Here is an 11,556-nt window from a genome sequence, read left to right as displayed (position 1 = left end):
CCGGCCTTAAGTCAACTTTTGAGTGAGATTTACCTCACTGCTCTAATTTAAAATTATAGTCTGCCTCCTTCCACTCCCTTTATCCACTTTATCCATCACCCCCTGCCATTTTTCTTTATTTTTACATAGCACTTACCTCTTATTAAGTACTATGTAATTTACTTGTTACATATATTGTTTTGTCTCTCACTAGAAGGTAAGCTCTGAAGAATCAGCTTTGTTCACTGATCCATCCTCAGCATCTTGTATTAGTGCCTAGCAAATAGTAGGCATTCAGTGAATATTTGTTGAATGAATTAATAAAATGAAAAATTATCAACCTTCAAGCAGGGCAGTTGTTTTCATTTTTACCCACCTTCTGTTTCTTGTCTACATTCACACATTCAAAATTTTAAAAACCTTTCCCCCTTAGAACATCAAACTTTTTTCACGTTTATGTCATCTTCATAATGCTGTATGGATGTACCATTGTATAGATGTACCATGATTTAATAAAAACCATTCCCCTAATTTTGGATATTTAAGTCAGTTTTTTTGTTTTGTTACCATAAAGGCCATCATAGTGAACATTTTCATGGATGTAGTTTTTAAATTTTAACATTATTTTCTGAGGGTAAATTTTCTTAGAATTTCTGAGTTAAATAATGTGAACATCTTGATAGCTATTGTCTTATGAAATAACTTTTGAATACAGAATTTGATAATTGTATTGATGTTTTCAGTTTAAGTGGTATATGACAAAGTGGATTAGGAAAGTTTTCATATACATAAAAGTATTCCCATATACTAATCATCCAAAATCAATAGTTGTCCAACCTTTGCCACATTTCCTTCATCTGAGAAATATAACTTTCTGTATTTTAAAGGGATCATATGATGTCAACAATACAGTATTCATGAAAAGATCCTTTTTTGCGTCTTTCTTTTAGCTAAATTCTGACTAGAGGGTCTTGTGTTTGAGGGAAAGGATTTAGGATTGACTTTGCCCTTTTAATTCCTGGAGAACTATTCTTGGATGAGGAAGGTGGTCCTCAGTTTGTTAACCCGATGAGTTAGAAAATTTTCATTTTAGAACTGTCAACTTGAATTCAGTCTGGACTGTATCAGGAATTTTCATTTTGTTTTCTTTTTAATCTTATGTTGATTTTTTTGTTGTTGAGATGGGATCTCGCTATGTTGCCCAGGTTGGACTTGAACTCCTGGGCTCAAGCGATCCTCCTCAGCCTCCTGAGTAGCTGGGACTATAGGCACGCACTACTCTGTGCCTGGCATTTGTGTTGATTTTAAATGACAGAATTTAACATTTTATGACCTATATTCATCTTTTTATATTTGCTTCTTTTATTGCTTTGGTAGTCAGTTATCCTTCCATTGTGATTAATAACTATTTACTGCATGCCAGTAGTGAGTTAATATTTTCACATATTTATTTTTCATAGGCACCTTGAGAGACAGGTATTTTTATCATTCCCTTTATAACAGCTGAGAGACAGATATAGAAGCAATTTATTAAGTAGTACATAGCTAGTAAGTATGGGGAACATGATTCAAAACCTAAGGTTGTCTAACCCTGCAGCCCATACTTTTCCCACTATTCTTTCTACAGTATCTACTGTGGGCTAGGACTGTGATAGGTGCCAGAGAAGAGCAAGACTTTATTAGTCCATGTCCTTGAGTTAACTAGAATTTATTTAAATCATTATGTTTTTAAAACATGCTTTAATGTGTGATAGGGCCAATTTTAGGGGTAGGTTCTTTTGGGAAAGTAGTTTCTTTCCTATTAATGGAAGGTTCCTTAAGTCATCCTAGTACAGGTTCTCATCTAGTACTCATCTAGTTTCATGTACAGTGTAACTGCTGATGCCTGGTTGTTTTTAGATTTTTGGATTGTATTCCTTTGCCATAATTGTTGAAAGTAACCAATCGTTTGGATCTGGGAAAAGCCAGAGTACCAAAGGTGATTAATGACATATAAGTCATCAGAAAAGTGACTGCAGTCTTAGCTCTGAATTGTATTTGACAGTCCACTTTTTTTTAGGGTGCAAAAATGCAGAGCAATAAAACTTTTAACTTGGAGAAGCAAAACCATACTCCAAGGAAGCATCATCAGCATCACCACCAGCAGCACCACCAGCAGCAACAGCAGCAACCACCACCACCACCAATACCTGCAAATGGACAACAGGCCAGCAGCCAAAGTGGGTAGATGCTAGGTGATGGGGTAGAGATAGGTTCCCTCTTGGGAATGGTTTCTTCATTTTTAGATTAGAGTTTTGGGATTATAAGTGAATAGACCTTTATGGCACACATTTGTTCTTTTCCCTGTTTACCTCTTAATACCTCTTACAATGGAAAAAAGCTGATTCCCTGAAACCAAGGAACAGACACGTATAACAGCATTTGAGTACAGGTTGATCTGCTGTGTTGGCACATTCTACTGCTAAACAGATGTCTACATATTTTACCTCTGCTTGGTTCTTAAAGGTAGTCATCAGATGACTAATAGTTAAAGAGAATACAGAACAAGTCTTTGAGGCTTAACGGAGAAGTTGTACTGAGTATTATACTTTCAGCTTAGGGCCTGTACCAACCCATTTTTAATCAGAGTAGAAAGTCTTTAAATGTATGTTCTCATTCATTCAGTAAACTTTGAGTACCTATTGTGTACCTGTAAGTCTAGAACCAATCTCAACTCCTTATTTCCAGAGGTTCCTACAAAGAATATTCTTTCCTAACTCATTTCCCAAGCATGAAAGGATGGGAACTGTTAAGGTTATGAAGATTAGTGAGAGATTAGGAAAATGGAGCAATTATGTTTTAAATTCTAAAATCCATCCGATCCTTTGTAACATAAGGCTCCTTGAATTGCTTAATTTTCTCTTTGGCCAATAGCTCCTAAATTGTCTTTTTCTCTGATTTAGTCCAGCTTGGCTTCTGGCCCATAGTAGAGCTGTTGAGATGTCCCCCCAGATCTCTGCATATTGCTTTCACATTATAAGGTACAATTTACTGATAAATGGTTAGTGGATAGGTTCCATTGGGAAATAGTGTTTGCCTTCTCTACAGCAATTATGTTTCCTAAATCTAGGAGCAATTAGAGCTCTTTGAGGATGTGACTGTAATTCTCTTTCCCCTATCTTTTGAGTGACTGAGTGTCTTCTCTCAGATGAAGGCTTGACTATTGACCTGAAGAATTTTAGGAAACCAGGAGAGAAGACCTTCACCCAACGAAGCCGCCTATTTGTGGGCAATCTTCCTCCTGACATCACTGAGGAGGAAATGAGGAAACTATTTGAGAAATATGGGAAGGCAGGTGAAGTCTTCATCCATAAGGACAAAGGATTCGGCTTTATCCGCTTGGTGAGCAGCTGTTGGCTTTGGGGCATGTGTTCTAAAAGGTGGGGAAATGGGGATGATGGATATAGAAAAGTAGGCTGTGGGAATAATTCTTAGATGGTCTATTTGTTAAAAGCTTGTAGTTGATGAAACAGGATAAAAAATACAGCTTTTTATTTTTCCTCATAGGTTGCTTTATTTTAAGGACAACATAAGTTTATTTGTCTAGGATGCTGGGGCTAAAGTATGCCCTTTGGAACTTTTTTGTTTTAATTGGGAAATTTCAAATATACAGAAGTAAACAGAATAATATAATGAACTTTCACATGTTTTGCCCAGCTTCAATAATTATCAACTCATGGTTAATTCTGTTTTATCTATACCCTTCCCCTATTTGCTTCCCCCATAAGTATTTTAGTAAGTTGATGTTTTTTTCCCAGAAAATATGAAAAAAATTTTTAGCAGTGATCAAGGTTTATATTATTTATTTATTAATTTTTTTTTTGAGACAGAGTCTTGCTGTGTTGCCCGGGCTAGAGTGCCGTGGCGTCAGCCTAGCTCACAGCAACCTCAGACTCCTGGGCTCAAGCGATCCTTCTGCCTCAGCCTCCCAAGTAGCTGGGACTATAGGCATGTGCCACCATGCCCGGCTAATTTTTATATATATATACATGTATTTAGTTGTCCAGATCATTTCTTTCTGTTTTTTAGTAGAGACGGGGTCTCGCTCTTGCTCAGGCTGGTCTCGAACTCCTGACCTCGAGCGATCCACCCGCCTTGGCCTCCCAGAGAGCTAGGATTACAGGCGTGAGCCACTGCGCTTGGCCTAGAGCTTATTTTTAAATCTAGTTTGTTTTAGGGAAAGTAGATGAAAAGAAAACATTTCTAGGTATTATCTACCTCCATAAATGAGCATAATGTGACAGCAAGATCTCATTCTGATCTGCTACTTAACTTGAGACTACGGGTGAGTCATTTTCCCTGGGTGTCACATTCCTCTTTAGTAATATGAAGGGGGTCCCATCAAGGTCCGTGGTTCCAAACAGGCCTCTTGGAGAGGACATAAGTGATTCTGGTATGGAGCTAGCAAAAATTAAAATATTCTGGGTGCTGTATCGTAAGGGTAGATTTTAGGGTGGTGTTTGTTTTGTGGATGATCTGTTACTACTTGGGAGAATAACTTACGCAGTTGATGACCACGTAAGTGGTATTAGCTCCTAGAATTATGTCTGATGTATTGCAAGGCCATCAGAATAATTAATTAAGGTAACCAGAGTTACCTGAAACACAGTTCAGTTCTTCTTGTTTGATCCATGTTTCTTTGTGTGCTTGTTGCCAAGTATTTTTATGGAGACATTTTGTTATTGAGCTATGTTACTTTAGACTATAGATGGCTGCTCGGGCAGTCTTTGTCAAACTGAGTTATTCTAATTTTCCTCTGCTTTCTAGGAAACACGAACCCTAGCGGAGATTGCCAAAGTGGAGCTGGACAATATGCCACTCCGTGGAAAGCAGCTGCGTGTGCGCTTTGCCTGCCATAGTGCATCCCTTACGGTCCGAAACCTTCCTCAGTACGTGTCCAACGAGCTGCTGGAAGAAGCGTTTTCTGTGTTTGGACAGGTGGAGAGGGCTGTAGTCATTGTGGATGATCGAGGAAGGCCCTCAGGAAAAGGCATTGTTGAATTCTCAGGGAAGCCAGCTGCTCGCAAAGCTCTGGACAGATGCAGTGAAGGCTCCTTCCTGTTAACCACGTAAGTGAGGGGTCAATTTAATGAGTGTTAAGACTCCTTTTACTTGGAGGTTTTAGAACTCTGAAAAGTTGTTTTGTGCATGCAATATCTTTTACCTCCAAGTTGTTTCCTGGAGTTCTGTAGATATCAGATATTTAGGCTGTACTTAAATACTTTACCTACCTACTGTGAACACCTTTATGAAGCTGTATTCAGAAATCTGAAGCCTGACTCCATCCTGATTATCAACCCCAAATTCTCCATAAAGGCCTTGGTTACTTGGGGCTAGGTATTAGAATTCCCTCAGAAGTATATTTAATTGTCCAATCCTGACCCCTAACGAGTTCATTGTGCCAGTGGCAAATGTAGAGGAAGCCTGGTGCAGAGTATGAGTTTTTTTTTTTTTTTTGAGACAGAGTCTCACTGTGTTGCCCAGGCTAGAGTGCCGTGGCGTTAGCCTAGCTCACAGCAACCTCAAACTCCTGGGCTCAAGCGATCCTCCTGCCTCAGCCTCCTGAGTAGCTGGGACTATAGGCATGTGCCACCATGCCCGGCTAATTTTTTCTATATATTTTTAGTTGTCTGATTAATTTCTTTCTATTTTTAGTAGAGACGGGGTCTCGCTCTTGCTCAGGCTGGTTTCGAACTCCTGAGCTCAAACAATCTGCCCGCCTCGGCCTCCCAGAGAGCTAGGATTACAGGCGTGAGCCACTGCGCCCGGCCAAGAGTATGATTTAATTAATGCTGAGCTTACTTCTTTCTCCCAGATTTCCTCGTCCTGTGACTGTGGAGCCCATGGACCAGTTAGATGATGAAGAGGGGCTTCCAGAAAAGCTGGTTATAAAGAACCAGCAATTTCACAAGTATGTGATCCTGATAGATTCCCTGTTAAGTGTTTGCTTCTGAAGGAAGCTTGCAAAAGGGTTGTCTAAAAGAGGCAGGTCTTTGCTGAATGTGTTCACTGTCAGCCATTATCTTGGCCCTCAGAAATAGTGTCATGCTTAGTTGGGGTTATCTTAGGCAAAGTTCATAACCTAGGAACCTTGTTTATAGGGAGCGAGAGCAGCCACCCAGATTTGCACAGCCTGGCTCCTTTGAGTATGAATATGCCATGCGCTGGAAGGCACTCATTGAAATGGAGAAGCAGCAGCAGGACCAAGTGGACCGTAACATCAAGGAGGCTCGTGAGAAGCTAGAGATGGAGATGGAGGCTGCTCGCCATGAGCACCAGGTCATGCTAATGAGACAGGGTGAGTATCGGCTTGTAGGTCTTGTGAACTAAAATAAAATCTTAAGTCTCATCCCCGCACCGGCTGACTGAATGGACCCCCTCGTGGCCAAAGGAGTATCCTAAAACTAAGTTGCCTGCCAAGAGGAGGGAGGTCAGACATGCCTCATCATGCCTCCCTTCCTTCTTGGGGGCATCCTTTGTAACCCATTAATCAAGACAAACCTCTGGGTCCTCAATTTACACAACAAATATATGTCCCAGTGGCTTATCTCTGATAAAAAGCTCCTATGTTAAAACATTCCAGCCTTTAGACAAAGCTTCCTGTATTTAACCAATTACAAGTCAAAGAATCTTTAAACCCACCTATAACCTGTAAGCCCCCACTTCGAGATGGCCCACCTTTTCGGGCCAAACCAATGCATGCTTCCCACGTATTGATTTATGACTTTCCCTGTAACCCCTGTCTCCCTGAAATGTATAAAACCAAACTGTAACCCAGCCACAGCGAGTCCACTTGCTCAAGGCTTCTTGGGCGTGGCTCTGGGTCATGGTCCTCAAATTTGGTTCTGAGTAAATCTCTTTAAAATTATTTTACAGAGTTTGGGTTTTTTTCCCATTAATAGTCTTAAAGCTAGAATAAGGACAAAATGGCTTTTTTCAGGAGTTTCTTTGTATCAATTAGTAGAAAGGCCTAAATCTCTGCTTTTATTCTTTCAAATATTTTGTTGATCTTGGTAGGTAAATAGGTTTGGAGATGTAGCAGAGAATATTGTTAGGGTGGAAAGCAGAAGGGGGAGCAGCTTCAAGACTGAAGCATACGATAGCAATGTTATCTATGGGGGGAAAAAAAAAGACTGAAGCAGCTCCCTGTCCAGAGGTAGAAAAAAGTGAGAGAATGAGATAGTCCCTCATGGTGGGGGGGGGGTGGAGTTCTCCCCATATGGAGGCAAAGAAAAGTCCCCTTGCGGGCCACCAAATGTTAGGGTGGAAAACCTAGTAGGTGTTCTCGGCGCAGGTGGAGAAAGATTTCTCACACAGAAATTAAGATGTGAAAGTAAAAGAATTACTTTGATCCTTTTAGAGGAGGGAGCGGGGAGACAGAGTGAAAAAGGGCGAGGAGAGAAAGAGAGCAGGGAGATTGCATGGCATCCCAAAGAAAGAGAAGGGAGATGCCAGTTTATGGGGACAAAGAGGAAAAAATAGTAATTGTTGTGGAGTAATTAGCAGGCAGCTGCCAGAAGTCAAGTCTGTCTGGTTTTCTGTTCCTGGAGACTTGGTTATCTCTGAAATGTAGTCAGGCTTATTCTCAGGGGATGCAATTTAGCCCCTGAGTTATGGTTTGGGGCAGGAAACTGAGGCCTCGAGTTTGCCTCCCTGCTGTCAGTCCAGGTGCTTCTCGGGAACACCTTGAGGGTGTAAAACAAATTTTAAAAGCAGTTTCTGGCAAATTTACATTTCCTTTCTGTCTTTTGGTTTTTAAGTTTGTGAAAACAAAGTCTCTGCAGGGTACCTGCTAGCTTGGGGGAGAAATAGCGGAGAGAGTAAGGAGAGCTCATGATTATCTTTAGATATTATTAGGAAACTGCATGATTAGATATTTTCCTATTATTTCTGCAAGGCCCGTCTTTCAAATGTTGATTCTGTAGAGAAGGAAATGGTAGGTTTGGCTTCAATTTTGGAAGCTGGACATCTTGGAAGGCTCCTCAGGGATTATATCCTCTGTGTCTTTTTTTATGGAAGGTTATTGGGTCTGTATGAAGAGAATGAGGAATATTTTCAATCAGTCTGTTGTTTTTCTAGATTTGATGAGGCGCCAAGAAGAACTTCGGAGGATGGAAGAGCTGCACAACCAAGAGGTGCAAAAACGAAAGCAACTGGAGCTCAGGTAACTTCTTTTCTTGAACCCTCTTCTTCTGACAACTCTAAAAGGTAATGTCTTGCTCCTATTTCTTACCCCACTATGCTACCTCATGCATTTGTAAATATGTTGGCAAGTATTTCCTGGCTGCTTCTCAGGTTCTCCTTTTGGATAGGGGATGTATTAGCTACCTGTGGTTCTAGGAATTAACCTGGGGCTGCACTAAAGAGAAAGCCTCTGAGTGCTGATCTCTTTAAGTTCCTTTGGGAGTTGCCTTAGGGCTGGGAGTTTCCTGGTGTGCTGTGATAGTTTTCAGTAGGCTGGTCTCCTTGACTGAGTCCCCTTTTAAGATAATCTGCTCAAGTTCTAGAATGCCTCTGTCTTAAATACCATGGTGACTCTATAGGCAGGAGGAGGAACGCCGGCGCCGTGAGGAAGAGATGCGGCGGCAACAGGAAGAAATGATGCGGCGACAGCAGGAAGGATTCAAGGGAACCTTCCCTGATGCGGTATATCTCCCATGTGCCCATAATGTACCAGGCCAATTGTGATATGACAAACCCACCATGAATTGTCTGCTAGTACACCAGGTTATGACCAATTTTTCTGTGCTGTGAAATTCCTTTTAGAAAAAAGAATTCATAGGAAGGAGGGATAAGGTGGGGAGCTCTTCTCACCTCGCAGGCAACTTAGGATGAAAAAGCTGGGGCACTGTGCTGTTAAGACTCAGTGACTATAGGATGAGATATATTGAGTCCTGTAGCAGCCTTGGCTAGTCTGCTGTCTTTGCGGTTGTACAAGTTAGAACCCTAGAAGAAATCAAATATCTTTCCCCCTTTCACCTCTCTTTCTGTTCTTAGTACTCTGGCTTGTGTCCTAGTAGCTCTGTGACCTTGAACTTGAGCTGTTGGTGTTCCTCAGCTTAGTCTCAGTGCTCTTGGGATATATAATCACTCTGCTTCCCATCGTGCGTGGTCCTCAATGGATTGTGGTAAAATACACTGCTGTCTTGGACTGTCTTGAGTATTTTTTATTTTTCAGAGAGAGCAGGAGATACGGATGGGCCAGATGGCTATGGGAGGTAAGGACTTACAGGGTTAATGGCTCTGATTCCCTTTTTTGTCTGGTCTCTGGTGAACTGTGTAGCTTCTTCTACCTAGTCCAAATTTAAGGGACTGACATTTCCAGGAGCATTGTTTTTAGTGGGTGACATACATGTCTTAGCCTAGAGGTCTTGTTGAATTGTTTTATTTGGCATAGAAAGAGACTAACAATCTCCATCCCCTGTACTGACCATATTCCTCTGCTGTAGGTGCTATGGGCATAAACAATAGAGGTGCCATGCCCCCTGCTCCTGTGCCAGCTGGTACCCCAGCTCCTCCAGGACCTGCCACTATGATGCCGGATGGAACTTTGGGATTGGTAATTAGCTTCAGGGCCTTACAGTAATTCTAAATGGTGGGGGGAAGAGAATGGGATTTGCTTTCACAGCCCTTGGGCCTACCTCAGTTTTGCTACAGATCTCAGTCTTTAGGACTACTAATATCCATTAAATGTAACCTCAAGATCTTTATTTTTGAATCTTGAGCAAACTCAGTCTCTAACTATACTTTAGGGGTTAAGCAAATGCGTCTGTCTGACGAGCCAGTCTGATTGACTGTTAAGTTGCTACCTTGGTAGCAACAGGTTGGTTTTTTGAAGGAAGTCAATGAAGTCTAGGCATTATCACATAAAAAATAGATGTTAATCCAAAGGCTTCGTGGCTCTTAACAGTCCTGGGGTGGTTTTGGTTCTTTTGTCGAAATGGATAGTACTAAAACTGGATGGGATTAAGGTTGCTGAAGAGTCATGGCCTGCCCTTGTCCAGATACCTAGCTCAGGAAAAAGGACTTGGCTAGAACTTATCCAAAGTAGGAATTTAGTACTGTATGTGACGTTGCTTAGTCAGTAGTGAAGAATAAAAAGTTAAAGGTAGGATGATTGGGTAAGTCCCTGATTCAGATAACCTTCCTTTCGGGTTGTCCACTGGAATTCTTAAGACTTGCTCACCTACCCCTAGCATCAGGAGCCTTGAATAGTTGGGTAGAAACTGTTGTCCCCAGTGGAGGGAATACAGATGGGTGGGAAGCTTAGAACAAATGTTCTGTTATAATGTTGCTCTCTTTTTCTCTTTAAGACCCCACCAACAACTGAACGCTTTGGCCAAGCTGCTACAATGGAAGGAATTGGGGCAATTGGTGGAACTCCTCCTGCATTCAACCGTGCAGCTCCTGGAGCTGAATTTGCTCCAAACAAACGTCGCCGATACTAATAAAGTTGCAGTGTCTAGTTTCTCAAAACCCTTAAAAGAAGGACCCTTTTGGGACTAGCCAGAATTCTACCCTGGAAAAGTGTTAGGGATTCCTCCTAATAGTTAGGTCTACCCTGCCTGTACTACTCTAGGGAGTATGCTGGAGGCAGAGGGCAAGGGAGGGGTGGTATTTAACAAATCAGTTCTGTGTGGTATGTTGTTTAACTAATCAGTTCTATGTGGTGCATTCCTGAAGTCTCAAATGTGATTGTTGAGGGCCTGGGGGAACCATGGCAAAATGGATCCAGTTAGAGCCCCATTAATCTTGATCATTCCATTTTTTGTCCATCCTGTTTTGTTTTCTTATCCTTACACCCCCATCCCAGAGACACTGCCACATAACACCACAAAATCCCCCAATGACCTTAGCCCCATTGCTCCATTTACTCCCAGGCGAGAATTCAGGCAAATGTCCACAGAGGTCACAGACAACGTACATACGGTTCTGTTATATCCCATATATTACCCTTCATGTCTTTAAGGAAGACATTTTCTCTTAGAGATTTTCATTTTAGTATATCTTTAAAGAAAAAAATCTTGTGTTAACTTGCCTCCATCCTTTTCTTGGGTAAAGATGACCCAGGAATGGCCCTTTTGTGTCTATGATGTTGCTGTTCACAGCTTTTCTTGATAGGCCTAGTACAGTCTTGGGAACAGGGTTGCTGTATGCTGAAAGTCTGACAGTAGCTCTTAGCCTTGCCTATCTTAGGTAGTTATGCTGTGCATTTTTTATTGGTGTACCATGTTTGATTTGTCCCTGATACCTTAAATTTGGAGTTTTTCTGAGAAATGGAGCAGTAATGCAGCATCTACTTATTAAAATACATTTTAAGCCTTTTAATTTTCTGTGCTGTTTTTGGAGGGAAAAGAAGGGAGGGGAGTTCTTAGGAGATGAGCAGTAGGCTCTATAAGGGTAATCCTTTATGATTGATTAAAGTATTAACTAGGCAAACATAGGAGGTGGGGGTGAGATGCATACTATGGCTGAAGTGGTTGGCAAGGATCAGTGCTGTTGACATTACATGGAAGTAATGAGGATGGAGGAAAGCTT

The 11,556-nt window shown here is 41.4% G+C and overlaps 1 protein-coding gene across 2 annotated transcripts in view; it reads left to right on the top strand.

Annotated features, from left to right (window-relative positions):
- NONO (non-POU domain containing, octamer-binding) overlaps positions 1-11,346 on the top strand; it is a 14,406-nt gene extending 3,060 nt beyond the window's left edge. Inside the window, exons 3-12 of one of the 2 annotated variants that reach the window (XM_012643286.1) lie at positions 2,039-2,198; positions 3,167-3,360; positions 4,786-5,087; positions 5,834-5,929; positions 6,120-6,316; positions 8,098-8,182; positions 8,562-8,664; positions 9,197-9,236; positions 9,468-9,577; positions 10,332-11,346. In XM_012643286.1, the coding sequence (XP_012498740.1) occupies positions 2,048-2,198; positions 3,167-3,360; positions 4,786-5,087; positions 5,834-5,929; positions 6,120-6,316; positions 8,098-8,182; positions 8,562-8,664; positions 9,197-9,236; positions 9,468-9,577; positions 10,332-10,466 (1,413 nt within the window). In that variant the 5' untranslated portion in view covers positions 2,039-2,047 and the 3' untranslated portion in view covers positions 10,467-11,346. The remainder of the gene's footprint in view (positions 1-2,038; positions 2,199-3,166; positions 3,361-4,785; positions 5,088-5,833; positions 5,930-6,119; positions 6,317-8,097; positions 8,183-8,561; positions 8,665-9,196; positions 9,237-9,467; positions 9,578-10,331) is intronic. The other variant, XM_012643291.1, reaches the window with a different exon arrangement.
- Positions 11,347-11,556: the final 210 nt, after the last annotated feature.

The sequence above is a fragment of the Propithecus coquereli genome, unplaced genomic scaffold (assembly GCF_000956105.1).
Source record: "Propithecus coquereli isolate 6110/MARCELLA unplaced genomic scaffold, Pcoq_1.0 Scaffold101, whole genome shotgun sequence".
NCBI lineage: Eukaryota > Metazoa > Chordata > Mammalia > Primates > Indriidae > Propithecus > Propithecus coquereli.
Note: the sequence above shows the minus strand (reverse complement) of the source record. Positions and strands in the feature narration are given on the sequence as shown.